The 13,614-nt window shown below is 49.8% G+C and overlaps 1 protein-coding gene across 11 annotated transcripts in view; it reads right to left on the reverse strand.

Annotated features, from left to right (window-relative positions):
- KCNIP1 (potassium voltage-gated channel interacting protein 1) overlaps positions 1 to 13,614 on the reverse strand; it is a 296,724-nt gene that overhangs the window by 165,216 nt on the left and 117,894 nt on the right. Inside the window, exon 1 of one of the 11 annotated variants that reach the window (XM_046900501.1) lies at positions 6,361 to 6,438. The exons of the other annotated variants lie outside the window; for them this stretch is intronic. Coding sequence (XP_046756457.1) covers positions 6,361 to 6,394 — 34 coding nt within the window. The 5' untranslated portion in view covers positions 6,395 to 6,438. Of the gene's footprint in view, positions 1 to 6,360; positions 6,439 to 13,614 lie in introns of those variants that run through there. 11 annotated transcript variants of the gene reach the window in all.

The following is a 13,614-nucleotide window of genomic DNA, read 5'->3' on the forward strand; positions in this document are numbered from 1 at the left end:
TGGAGGTCTCCCACACAGCCCCAGGGGTTTGCGAAGGTGGGGATTTCCCACACGCTTTACATCTTCTGCATGGATTTCTGACACAGGCAGCCTTTGGCATCATCTGTCCTTATGAGGTGCCTCTCTGCAGTGCTAGCACAGAAAGCCCATAGTTAATACTTAATTCTGCTATATATCAGCCCTGTGGACAATTGCTGACATATTATATTGCATTTTTTCCCTTTCTTTTTTTTTAAGATTTTTAACTCTAAGAACATTTGCAGGTAAGCATGTGGAGATCCAGTTTTGGAAGACTATCTCAGAACATCGTGGGCATCCATGGATCCTGCCAGCCCAGTGCTTCCCTCCAGCACCCGGGGGGGCACACAGCACTGCATGCCATCACCGGGGCAGGAGGAGATTGGGAAACACCTCAGGCCTCCCCCATTAACATCTTCTGCACATGGACGGAAGAGGAAGAAGGGAATAGGGAAGAGTAGCTTTCTGGTTTAACTAATATGGGATAGAATAACATTTGTCCTGTTAAAATGAAATGCAAACTTCCCTGGCAAAGGTGATTTCTGAAAACTTTTGAAAATTCTACTGCAAACAGCCAATGGACGACCATATCATAAGGTCTTCATACCAACCGTATGACAAGTTCTGAATTAACAAGCAGCCACAGCCAGGAGCACGTGGGGCTGAGCAGAGGGCAGCAAGAGCACAGGTCTGCAAGAAAGAAGGGCCCATATGAGGCCTCCTTGTGTTTGCACGTCATCTTTCCTAGGTACAAATCTCACTTCTCCAGGCTTCCAAAATCAGTGGCTGTTAAAGATCACGTATCTGTCCAGCCAGCTCTATTTAGAACCCCTTGCACAAACCAGCAACCACTAGCAGGCTCTGCTGATGCTAATCAAGCTGCTTGTTAGCCTCGGGTATTAAATATAATTAGAATTCCTTCTAAAGCTGCACTAGCATGAACCTCATCGTATCGTCTCCATGCTGAAATTAGTATTATTTAAGATGAAGCATGGGGAAACATAATAATAATAATAACAATGAAAGTTCTGGAGGGTGAGAGCCCAATCACAGCCTTATCAACTGCCCTAAAAATTAGGATTTTGGGTTTTTTTGTAATCCAATGCAAATCCTTTCAATATTCTGCTTCAGGACGCTGTTACTGCCTCGCATGGCTGCTACCCAGCATCATCTGTATGGGCTGACACAAGGACTCACTTTGGTTCAGGGGGTCGGATCCAGCCCCTTCTATACATATGCAGGAGCGCCATTTAATAATGGCAGAACCAAAAAACAACACACAGGAGTGGGAAACAGACCAACTGGAATACAATTAAAACAAATTTGCTTCAGTAAATAAAGCAACCAGATGAGTTTCTGTAGAAGCGTGGGGACTGAATCCTGCTTTCTGCTGTGAGGAACGCTTCGCTCCTTTGATTTGTGTGTGAAACAGTTAACTTTCCATTAGCAGCAGCCTCCTATTTCATCCCTAAGGCTTTCGACAGGCTAATCCGTCTGCTAAATGCTCTCCAGCTCAGGACAGAGGTGTGATTACCACCGCTGCATTGCTCTGAATTACTTCTTTATGAGCAGCAAGCTAAACCATGCTTCAGAGAGCACAGAAATGGCACACAGGGCCATCCCCGAGCATAACCAAGAGACACAAAGCTGAAGCAATAGGGAGATCCATCGTTACATTCATGCACAGCTCAGCTGCACCAGACTTTGCTTTTCCCACCCATTCCCAACAGTCACTGAAGCTGCAGCCTGCAGGTAGCGTGCTCCTGGGCAGACCCAGGGGGTCAGGTGTAATCCTGCATGGCTCCTAGGCAGGACGCTGGCTTTATCCCTTCAGAGGGAACAGAAAAGCTTTGGGGATGAAATTGCAGCTGTAGCAGTGGAAGGCAGAAGGGCTGGAAGAGGAATGGATGGTCTCAAACTGTAGGTAGCATTCTTCCAGAACAGAGCAGAGGTGAATCTCTAATTGCAGAAATAGTCACTAATTGCACATTCGTCACTGGGTGCTCAGCATGGAGGCAAGGAGTTGGTTTGTAAAACGCTGAGTACTCGGCAGCTTCAGCAAAAGTGATGCAAACTCTGCTTTGATCTCCTGTAGCACTACAGCATCCCCCAGCACAGCCCGGCACCGTGTGAAGGTGACAAACCCAGCACGGCAGCTTCGCTGAGCTACAGAAATCAGTGTCAGTCCCTGTATGGAACTGCTCTGGGTCTACTCTGAAACAAGAATAAGAACCCCATTCTTGAACACTTTCTCCCCAGCAAAGTGCAGATATCTCACTGCATATCAGAACAAAACTCACAGAAGAACACTCCAACCTTGCATTAACCGTGATGGAGGTACACCCTACTGCAAAGGGCTGGGCACTGCAGGCAGGGATGGACAAGCTGGGGGACACAATGCAGAGGACATAACGTACTTCTAGCATGCTGACAGCATTCCTCCCCAGCACTGCTCTGCTCTGTGGGGTATGCAGCCTGGGGCTCACCTGCACCACGTAGGATTAACACCTGAGTCAAGAGAATGCACTTTTCCACATGCCAAGGACTGACACCTGTTACACCTCCATACCCTATCTCAAACATGTCCATGTCGCACTGCAGGAAGTCAGGAATCGTTCCTAAGAGTACAACCTGGACGCTCTTCTAAAGGACTGAGCAGAGGTTATGCCACAGAGGAACTCAAGAGGGTGGCCCACACTTTTGGGAAGCCTTCCTCCTACTGCTCTCAGTGACCAGCAGACGAGAGCCGCCCAGCACTGGCCATTCCCAGTGTGGGCAGCGGGGCAGGAGGCTCCGTGGGAAGCACCAGGCTGGGGGAGAAGACCCGAGTGGAGCTGTGGGACTTCTCTGCCCTGCTCTCTTCCACTGTGTCACAAGGCATTTCAGCGTTTGCTTTGTTTCCAGGACTCCTGGAACACCCTGCTGTCCCATTTCTCAGCATACAGCTCCTTCCCAACTCAGGCAGCAGGAGAGTTCTTCCCAGGCTCCCCAAACACCCACTGTATTTTTCCAGCCCTTGTCCTGTATTTAAAAGCCACAACAAACCTCATGCATGCTGCCCAAGTCCCGGTGCCCACCCTGTTGTCGTGGCACCTCCCAGGCTTGCAGTGGTCGGGGCAGGGAATACACTGCACTGTAAATCAATGGCTGGTTTAGGAAGTGCGCATGCAGCAGATCAGCATGCCTTTAAGCATCTCTGCCCCACTGCGTAGGACGTGATTCTTTTAACTAAGCACTGTGTTTGCATCAAGTGGGTGTTGCTCACACGTAACCCCTGCCTTCCTGCAGCACGAGCCCCCAGCCATGCCATGAGCTCAGCCATGGGAGGGGTACCTCGCTGCCTGCATCCTCTGCCTCATGCCCAAAGCTGTGTGATTCCTGTCCGGAGCACACAGCAGGAGCCGGGAGCTCCCAGGCTGCAGATTACAGCTGTACACAGCAGCAGGGGAGCGGTGTACCTGCTGTGTTTGCAAAAAAAAAAAAGAAAGAAAGAAAGAAGATTTCACACTTTCCCAGCGACTGGGTAAGAAACACATATCAGTAAGGCAAAAAGAATCATTTTGACAAATCATGCTACTCTCTAACGGAGCTGCAGTAAGAAGCAGTCCAGCAGGCTCACTGCATTAAGCCTGTTGCCTGCCTAGCATGCTGGCACAGCTGCTATGGGTCCAGGACTTCCTAGGAGCACGAGGCTACCTGTAGGAACCCGGCACTAAGCAGCAGGCTAGGAAGTAATACAGGGAGAGGGGCTGCAGCAGGGACATGGCTGGCACTGCCCTCTGCTCACCCAGGACCCTGGCAGTGGGCTCTGCAGGACGTATCACACCAGGACATGGGGTCTCAGTGAGATCACCTCCTCCTCTGCAGCCTCCTGCCCTCCCCACCTCACCCTTCCCCTCTCAGAGGCATGCAGTGCCATTCTCAGAAGCTGTGCCCCACAGCTGAGGCTGTAAGACCTTTGGAAACCAACATTTCCTAACTCTGGGGAAGACTGGGACTGGACAAACCCTCAACAGTCTGCTTTGCATCAAAGGGCCAGCAAATGGCCTTAATGCATCTCTTTTTCACCAGCTCATGTTCAAACCCCAGCGGGCAGACCCAGGCACGTAGAAGCAGGCAGGAACTTTGCAGCAGCAGAATTCACCACTTTGAGCCCAAATCAAAGACCACAAAATTCATCCTAGAAATTGCATCGCTGAAGGTTACTATATTAAGAGGTAATGGTTTTGAAACAAGCAACAGAAATTTACCAGTAAGGGAACACGGTGATTCTGTTCCTTGGCCAAAACACTGCTTGCAATTACTTACAGCAACTCAGGAGCTCAGAGGTACACATGTGTTACCCACGCTGTCCCTGACAGCAATGCTTGCTGACATTCTGAGCATGCCAAAATACACGCGCTGCTTGTGCAGGAGACACTGAAATCCCACCCAAAAGAAGAAAAAATGACACAAGAACTTATTTAATAGACCAAAACGAGGTTAAGAAATGCTTTGGAAAGAGCACAGGAGGTGAGGAAATATACAGCTGTGCCTTCCCTGGCTCCAGCTGTTGGTGATTCTTGACCTAGATGCCGCTGTCTCTGTATTTAAGAAAGCCCTTCAGACTCCTCGTATACTTGCAGCTTCATCCTACTGTGGCAAATGCTCCCTGAAAGCAGCAGCTGCTGTGCAGAGCAGTGAGATGGGCAGTGTCATGCAGTGTCCCCACAGCTGTCATTTGCTGTCACTCGGTGTCCCCACACTGCAGGAACTGACACGAGCAGCACAAAACAATTCTCAGCCTAAACCATCTCTGCACATCACAGGCCAGTTCAGCGAGACACATCATAGACAAAGCCTCTCACACTCAGAATGCTGTGTTAGGCATCTAAGAATCTGTAAAATTAAGGAATTAATCATTGGTATGGGAAATGCCAATGCCACGAGTGCGTATATTATCTGTATGGAGAACTAGCTTGTCCAATCCGGTACAAAGCAGGAACACCAAGCTCCTCCATCGTGGTCTTAGGCTGTCAGAAAGATGTGCTCGGAAGCAGCTCGCTGGGGATAACATCCAGCCCCAGGAACACAAAGCTGTTACACCCAACAAACCGCACAACCTCTGCCAGGTTGAAGTGCTCCAAAGGCCCTGGGCTGGCACCCAGCTGACTCCACCTGCACGGCCCAGAGCTTCACAAAGTGCAGGTGAAGCTGCTCAACAGATCACCGCTACGGGGCTTTGCAGGAGGAATTACACTTGAGTTCATTACCGCTTCTGTTCTTTTAGGTACCTGAAATCCCATTAAGAAGCAGAGCTCCTGCAGTGAGGGAGAAACCAAAGCTGCACAGAAGTGAAGCCAGGAGCCATCTGAACACTGCACAAAGGAAGCAAGGGCAAACATAGAGGCTGCAGTGCGGAGGAACTCACCTCCTGCAGCAGGGACAGAGCTGAGAGGGGTAAAAAAAGCCCTGGGAATGCAAGGATAAGGAGTGCAAATAGAGAGAAATGAAGGAGAATCACATGGCAGGAAAAAAAAAAAGTAGAAAATGAAAAAGAAAGGTTTAGAAAAGAGCAGGATTCTGATATCAAGATGCAATTAAAATAATCAGTGCCGAAATGCCTGGAGGGCAGCCCAGGGCCTTGGCAGCAGGACAGCAGAATCTGCATCGGGAGCAACTTCCTCACCAGGGCCCTTTCATTATTCCAAATACAGCAGGTTTGAAGCTGGAAGAGCAGAAGGTATTTAAGTGCTTATTAAAGGCCCCCGGGGTGCCTCAGGCAGCTCCCAGCACACCCAACCTGCAGGGAAACCACCAGACCCCTCCTGGCCTGTGCCAGCGAGCCTTAGCCACAGCAAAGGACAGCGCTGGGAGGTGGCTGGGGTGGCATACATGGGTGCAATCAAGCTCAGCAGGTAAGGATTTATAAGGATGAATCTCAACCTTAACTTTTTAGGTTAACTGCTGTGCAGTGAGTGTGGTGCACAGAGTGAGAACAAATAAAGCTGAGCAACTTGGATTACAGGGAGCAAGTTCTGGCACCAGGCTGGGGATGGGCTGTACACGTGCTGCACTACGTGCTGCATCCCCAGCCACCATGCCTGGAAAACCCACACAGCTCACTGCCATGCCCTGAGCTGTGGTCCCCACCTGTCCCATCTCACATGGCTCCAGATAATAATAGACCTCAAGGTTTCCAACACCCAATTCTTCTCTTTATACGGAGTAATGCAATAGCCCAGCCTACATCAGTCACTGCCTTTCCAGAGAGCTTCTCACTTCTGGCACATGAGACAGAGTGCTCAGAATAACACCAAGTGAATAGTGAGAAGTGAGATACTCATCAGAGCAGTTGCTTACCTCCCCAGCTGCAATTCAGCCCCACAGCAACCATCCAGCCTGGCTGACCGAAGCATTGCAGCTGCCTCCCCCAGCCCTCCAGTGTCCTCTCCTTACACACACACACACACACACACACACACACATATGTGTGTGTGTTTTCCTTTTACAGGTTGCTACTAAATAGCTATTTCCTCAATTAAGAATGGAGAAAACACGGAAATGGTGTTGATACCGGAAAGTCATACCAGTTTTTTTAAACAGAAACAAAGCCCTCCTCCTCCCTTGAAGCAACATGCTTGTATCCATATAAAAATGCTAAGCTGGTTGTGTAGCATCTGCTGTTAAATTGTATTTAAACTTCTAAACATGCACAAATGCTGGTGAGGCAAAGGTGGCTGCCCTAGCAAGGGGCTAACATCACACGCAGCAACCAAACACCTGGGCTCCTGCCTTTAGCTGCAGGCTGGTGTTCAGAGATGCAGATTCTCCTCTCACCGCGAACTGTCACTGCCCTTCATTGCTCAGGCCCTCCCCTCCCACACACTCCCCAGGATAACCCCAAACAACCCCAGCGGGAGCTTCTTTCCCTTCTGTTGGTCACCTCCCCAGGCAGCTCGGCTCCAGTTCGGCCCTCAGGGAGGGAAAACACCTTTAGCCAGGGGCAAAAACCTAATTCCTTCATACTCTTGCCTTAGCTTGTCCCCAGAGCTCAGGAAGTAAGGACAGCCCACCCTGCCAAGTGAGGCCTGGGACTGGACTTCAGACTTCTTTTTGAGGGCTTAAACTGAGCCTTCCACTCCAAAAGGCTTAATGGCATGAGCCCAGGCAAAATCTAATCAGCTTATTGCAAAAGATGAAATGAAGAAGCAGAACACACAGGGACAGGACTTGTGCAGCTTCCTAGCTACAGCTTTTTCTCCCTAGCAATCGCACTGCTTCCTGCCATACCTGCTTAAATTTATAACAGAAAAAAAAAAAAAAAAAAAGAAGGAAAACCTACAACCTGTTACCTATCCATAAAGGCTGCATTACAAACAGACAGGATCTTTATCCAACAACACCAACAACTTACATCTGACTTCACAAACTGTATGAATTCAGCAACCTCACTCTGTCAGAGAACCACGCAGTGCAGCACGCACAGCTTCCCAGGAGCAGCTAGCAGCAGTGAGGAACTGAGTTGGGCCAGGAACACCCACAGGGCTTCACTCTGAGCAGCTCTGGTGCTGGAGCAACTGACCCACCCAACACATGGCTGTTAGTGATCTGCAATTTGCCTGTCACTTGCCAAAACAGCCTCCCTCCAAACACAGTCCTGCCACATGTGCTGCTTTACGTTGTCCTTTGTGCTGCCTGCCAGTGCTTCTGCACCATCCCAGAAGAATGGATCCCAAGGAGGTGGGAACACCCCCAGCCCTCATTGCCTGAGAGGACACTGCACTGCTGCAGCCTGAGCAGCTCCCACTCCTTGAAGTAGGTTATTGCCACAAAGGGGAGCGAGAGCCTGTAAATTAGTGAATTAACCTGCGTGTTAATTGTCTCTCTGCCTGCCTGCAACACCAAGCGTACAATTGCAGGTGAAATGGAAGTGGGAGGAGAATCACCAACCCCAAACTTCCCAGTCTGAATCCAACCCCACCAGAGCTGGCATCTTGCCGGGCAATCGCTCCGTGCCTTCAAGCTGCCCTCCTACACCGAGAGCATTCTGCAGAAGGCAGGCTCACGGTTTTCAGCTGCTTGCTGAAGTCTAGGAGCTGAGGCTCAGAGAAAACAAGATGTGTGCCAGCACAAGATGCTGGAATGGAGAATCCTACATATGCTCCAACAGGCAAACAAGGAGATCTGGGGGGCAGGATTGCACAAATCTCCATTTCTATTCTATGGAGGTGTGAAGGTGACTAATTAGAGCACTGTCGAAATTAAGCTGCTCAGCTTACTCCTACTGCTCCACACCAGCACCACGGACAGCGGGTTTAGCACCCAAGGCTGTTCACAGAGATCCCCTTCTGTAAAGCGATGTCAACAGCAAACTGCCTTACACTGAACGCCAACAGAAAACAGCAGCACCAGCGATGTTCCTCACGTCTGCCAGCATTTTCATTCTGTAGCTGTCTTCTTTCCCATTTCAGTCCAATGAACGGCTCTGTAACTAAGATGGAAGCAGAGAGGCAGGGAAAACTCACCTCTGATTTTGAGACAGCTTATTTACAGGAATCAAAAACCTCCTCCAGAGTTGTTCCACTAAATTCTCTTTAGTTCTGCAAGTATCTCACTTATACTAATGCTTTAGGTTGTCTGCTTCAAAGCTCTGTGAGCCTGCAGAGACTCCAAGCATGTGCATCTCCTGCATGCTCCATGAGTGTGTGTCCCAGAAACGCATATGCATGAAAGTAAAAAGCAAACAGCAAGGGAAAAACATTTTGCTCCCTTCTCTGGAGTGACTACAGTGAAAACAGAGGAGGGAAGGAGACAATTTTGGCAGCTTTTCCACATTGACGTCTACCGTGAAATGCAAATCAGTTGGAGACTCTCTAAGTAATACCATAAATATTCAGTTAACAAATGTGTTGTTCTCTGGGCACCAAACCCAGGACCCACCACCCTGCTAACATGGATGTGAGGTGTACAGCCTGGTGCCTCATCCTGCACAGACCAGCACTTGCACTGCTCCTCATACCATCTCACGCAGCAGCAAATGGGTTAAAATCCCAAACAAGATTTATTGCAAGGCTGGATTCAGAGAATCGGGGGATAGGGAAAGAGGAGAACAGAAATACGTGCGGTATTTCTCCTCGTCACTTCGTTTGAGGTAACTTCACTTTGACTTAGGGTGCATTGCCCTGAATTGGACCAAATGGACATTTCAAAATGCAGGGAGATTTCCAAGTACTGTAATTATTAGAGCAGTTTCAGCCGAGCTCTGTTGACTCTGCAGAGCATTTCATGGTAAATAACAGCTCTCAGCAAGGTGATGCTGATCTCCACTCACACATGCCCAGCCCTGCACTTTCCCAGCTTCCTCTCTCCATTCCCACACCAGTCAAAGGACACACTCAAATATTCCCACTTATTGGTGGCCACAAATGCTCCTGCCCTACCTCTGCTGTCCAGAGCTGTTCCTGCTCTCACCATGTCACTGGAGAAAACACCCACCAGTGCGGGATGGGCACCTTCCCAGATACCCAGTGCAGAAGTCTCACCTGTCCTTCAGGACGTCCCCCATAACCCTCCTGACCTGGTACAGAACAGCACATGCCCTTACCTCATTTGTCTGGTGGAGATGGAGACAGCTAATCTGCGACACTGCTAGGTTATTTAACTTACCAGTAACACAGGAGCGACCTGTCCTGACCTCCTTCAACCATAACAGATAAAAACACTTCATTCTCTTCTGTCCACACATGCAGTAAAAGGTTCCTTAAACCTAATGGGTGCAGGTGAAATTAGCCCTTCCAAACCGCTGGGAAGAACCCCACTCCTCACCTTGGCATAGGAAACAAACCTTTCCCTGCCCACTCTGGGAAGAGACCGGGAGCGCTGCTCCACAGAAGCAGCTTATCTACATAAAGGTGTGCTGAGCAGCTGCTTATGACAGCCTTGCCCACTGCCAAGAGCCATGAGGCATCCTGAGCTGCTGCCCCCCTGAGCTGAACACCCCAGCTGCAGGCAGCCCATGTGCCCCTCAGCTGCTTGGGGTACCCCACAGTTTGCCTCTGCACTGACAGCCCCGCAGAACAAATGACAATACCTTAGTTTCAACCTCCCAGCTCCCAAAATCTCACCCTGTTGGGGATAGCTCAATATTTAACAAAATACAGCAAAATTAAACCACAGGCAAATGACGAGCAATTGAGACAGCAAAGCTGTGCGGATGTAGCAATGACTGCACACAAAAGCACAGCGTGCTGCTGCAGCTGGGCACCACAGCTTGGCACCAGCACATCCCCACCCAGCCCAGGCTGAGCTGCTCCTCCTGCAGCAACATCCCCCAGTCAGTCATCCTCAGAGGTTTGATCTATAGGGAGACGAAGCTCTGTGATCAGATTGATTTACATTCCAGCTAATAGGAGAGAAACACAGCTGGTAAGTACATGGGTGCAGCTTGGCTGCTCTGCAGAGAAACAGCCCTTCACAGAGACATGGGAAGGGGATGGAGGGCTCGCTGGTCACTTCTGGTTCTTTCAGGGATTCAGCAGAGTTTGAAACAGGTGGAAAATACTGCCAGGTATGCAAATGCATTCAATATTCAAGCACCTTAACAAAAAATGCAGGGCTCAACCACAAACTGTGCTGAGCATTTTATGGCACCGGTCTGCAAGTGGGAGCGCGTTCCTCAGAAATGAGGGATGCTGATATCAACACCGGGACACTGAGCTGCACCTGCGCCTCTTGGCTCTGCCAGGGTGATGGTTTGGCTGCACTGCTGGAGCCCGAGCAGTGGGGTGGAGGGTGCAGCTGAGGCTTGGAGAGGTTGGAGTGATCAGAGCCTGTGCTGGAAGCGGCGTAGGGTGGAGCAGGGCAGCAGTTGTGGACTTTATACTCCTGCAGCACCCAGTCATCATCTGTCCAGTTTGGAGCAGGATGGATATTGTTTAAGAGCCTTGATCTAGCAGCTAATCCCTCAACAACAATAATTTCCATGCAATAACTCTCAAGGGACTCTGTCTGGGTAAAAGCAATGCAGAGATATGACAAAGTTTGTTCCAAGTCTGAGCATTTCTAGACAAAGCATTTCTGCAGCCATCTCAGACAGCAGGTTGCCTCTCTCCTCCATGCTGCCCCCCCAGCCAGCAGCCTGGGAGAGAATCACAGAGTCACCAAGGTTGGAAAGACCTCTAAGATCACCCGGTCCAACCATCCACCTACCACCAATATTTCCCACTAAACCATGTCCCTCACTGCAATGTCTACACGTTTCTTGAACACCTCTGTCAGCTTCTCAGCCATGTTCCATACACAACCTCCACCAGCAGTCAGGCCAGAAAGAGGAGACAGAGTAGCACTAGCTAAAAAAAAAAATGCAAATGAAGCCATGTAAAGTGCTACAGCTGATGGCATCGCCCAGAAAACAACTGATCAGACATTGCTTGTTTTCTTGATGGTCTATGGTGAGCCATGTGCAGCCCCGAGCTCCATCACAGAGGTGACTGTAGGGCAGCAGCTCAGCTGCAGTTCCTCCCTCCTGTCAGCTACCAGATTCCAAATGGCTCAGCATCCCACTGGGACAGCTCCTTTTTGAGCCATGGAAAGGAAAAGGCACCTGCAGGAGCAGTCTCAGGCTGGCTTTACATCCCAGCATGTAACGTGCTCAGTGACCCCATGGGGAGGAAGGGGCCATGAGGGCTCAGGACTGCACACCTCGCTTCTGCCCATCCTCCTGCACAGATCTGTATGCACCCAGGTGGGATTTCCCCCCTGCTCTGATGCAGTCATTTGTCTAGCCGCCTGCAGTCTGGTTAGCTTTGCATGCGCAGCACTGCAAATCAGATCCTCTGTCAGCTCACGTGTAAGAATACCAGGCGAGAACAAGCACTGTGCCACAGAGGCTCAGGCCCACACGAAGTGGTGCTCCAGTCCCTGGGGCACTGGTACACGCAGCCCGGGGTCACATCTGACTATGGCTGCTTGCCAATCTGCCACCTGAAGAACAAGCTTTGGGAGAAGAGAGTTTTCCTGGAGCAAGAGAAAAGCAAACAGTGGTGTGTGCGGAGCGGTGGGTGTCGAATACGTCAAGAAAGCACTGTTTGGATTGAGGAATTGGATTGAGCCTTTCTGCACGGTTGTTTCTTTATGTTCCCTGTGCAGTGATTTTTAGTAAGAAAGATATAAGCACCCAGGGCTTTCCCCAGTGCAACGGAGGAAGCACGTGAGCTTCTGGGCTGCTCACAGCCTCCGCACCATTACAACCCAGTCACACAGCAGTGTGCTCTGCGAGCTCTGCCATCTTGGTCAGTAAAACATTCACACTCAAAAAATATTTCACTTCGTTTTGGAAAAAAATAAAACTGTAAACCTTCAGGGTTTGAAATAAAGCTTAAGTAAGTTTGAAGAGGAGTATCTTAAAATGCGGTGACATTAGGCACCGTGAAGCTGGGGCTTGGCCAAAACCTGTGCTAAATTAAACATGATGTTCAAAGCTTTTCACGTCACAGCCTCAAATATTTTAGCTGAGAATAGTCCAAGAGCATGGCAGTGCTCATTGCAGCCACCAGACAGGCACCCCACAGCTCACACTGGAAGTGCTGATGAGCACAGAGGTTGGACGATCACCAAGGCTGGATGTTACAGGTTGGAAAATATTTTCTATTCTATCCCTCTGGATTTAGTGTAGAACAAAAACTTCAAAGCATTGCAGCCTCCGGACATGCAAAGCCAAAGGCTCTGTTCAGCTGTGGTGGGACTTCATGGCCGTGTGTGCACAGGCTGCACAGCAAGAGCCACACGGAGCTGTGCCAGCGGCAGGGAATACACACACACCTTGGATACTAATGCGCTGTAATATGCAGTGTGCTACAGAGTGGACTTTCCCCCATCCATTTTACTTTCTGGGTCTGACTACAGCAGTTCATGCAGGCGCTGTATGTGCGTGGGAAGCAATCAGGGACACACACGGCTTATTTTAATTTAATCAGTGCTATTCGCTCTTAAGACCAGCTATTTGAGATCACTTTCCCTCACTGGCAGGAGCTGAATTTATGGGGAAGCAAGCAGGAAACAAAGCAAGAGCAAGGGAAGGCATTCAGAGCAAGCTGCCACACCAGAGCTAAATACGCTTGGGCCGAATGATGGGGGAGCAGGGACAAGAAGTAGCCATAGGACTGCAAGCCCCTACCTATGGCTGTGGCTCCCAGCCTCCAAAAAGATCCCCCAGTCACACTTGCTCTGACATGACACAGATGTGAAGAGGTGGGGTGCAGTCATTTCCCATGCCCCCATGTCACCTAACAGGCATCCCCAGGATGCTGGGTGACAGCAACGCCAGGAGCCTCCTATGTGCTCTTTGCACCTGGGAGACACCATGACGTTTCACACAGACAAAGCAGCATATACTGATGAGCACATATTGGCCAGCAGGATTCTTCCATATCACTTCTGAGTGACATCAATCAGCTCTGTTACCCAGTGCTGCTGTAGGTGTCCATCACAGAGGTACTTCCCTGGAAAAAGCTGTTCCTGTCAAACCTTCCATTTTCTGCCAAACCCGAACAGATCACTGAGGGATAAAGGAAGGTCTGTTGGTCCTCCCAGGTGAATTCCAAAGGCTCATTGAGA

Source organism: Gallus gallus, chromosome 13 (genome assembly GCF_016699485.2).
Source record: "Gallus gallus isolate bGalGal1 chromosome 13, bGalGal1.mat.broiler.GRCg7b, whole genome shotgun sequence".
Classification (NCBI taxonomy): domain Eukaryota; kingdom Metazoa; phylum Chordata; class Aves; order Galliformes; family Phasianidae; genus Gallus; species Gallus gallus.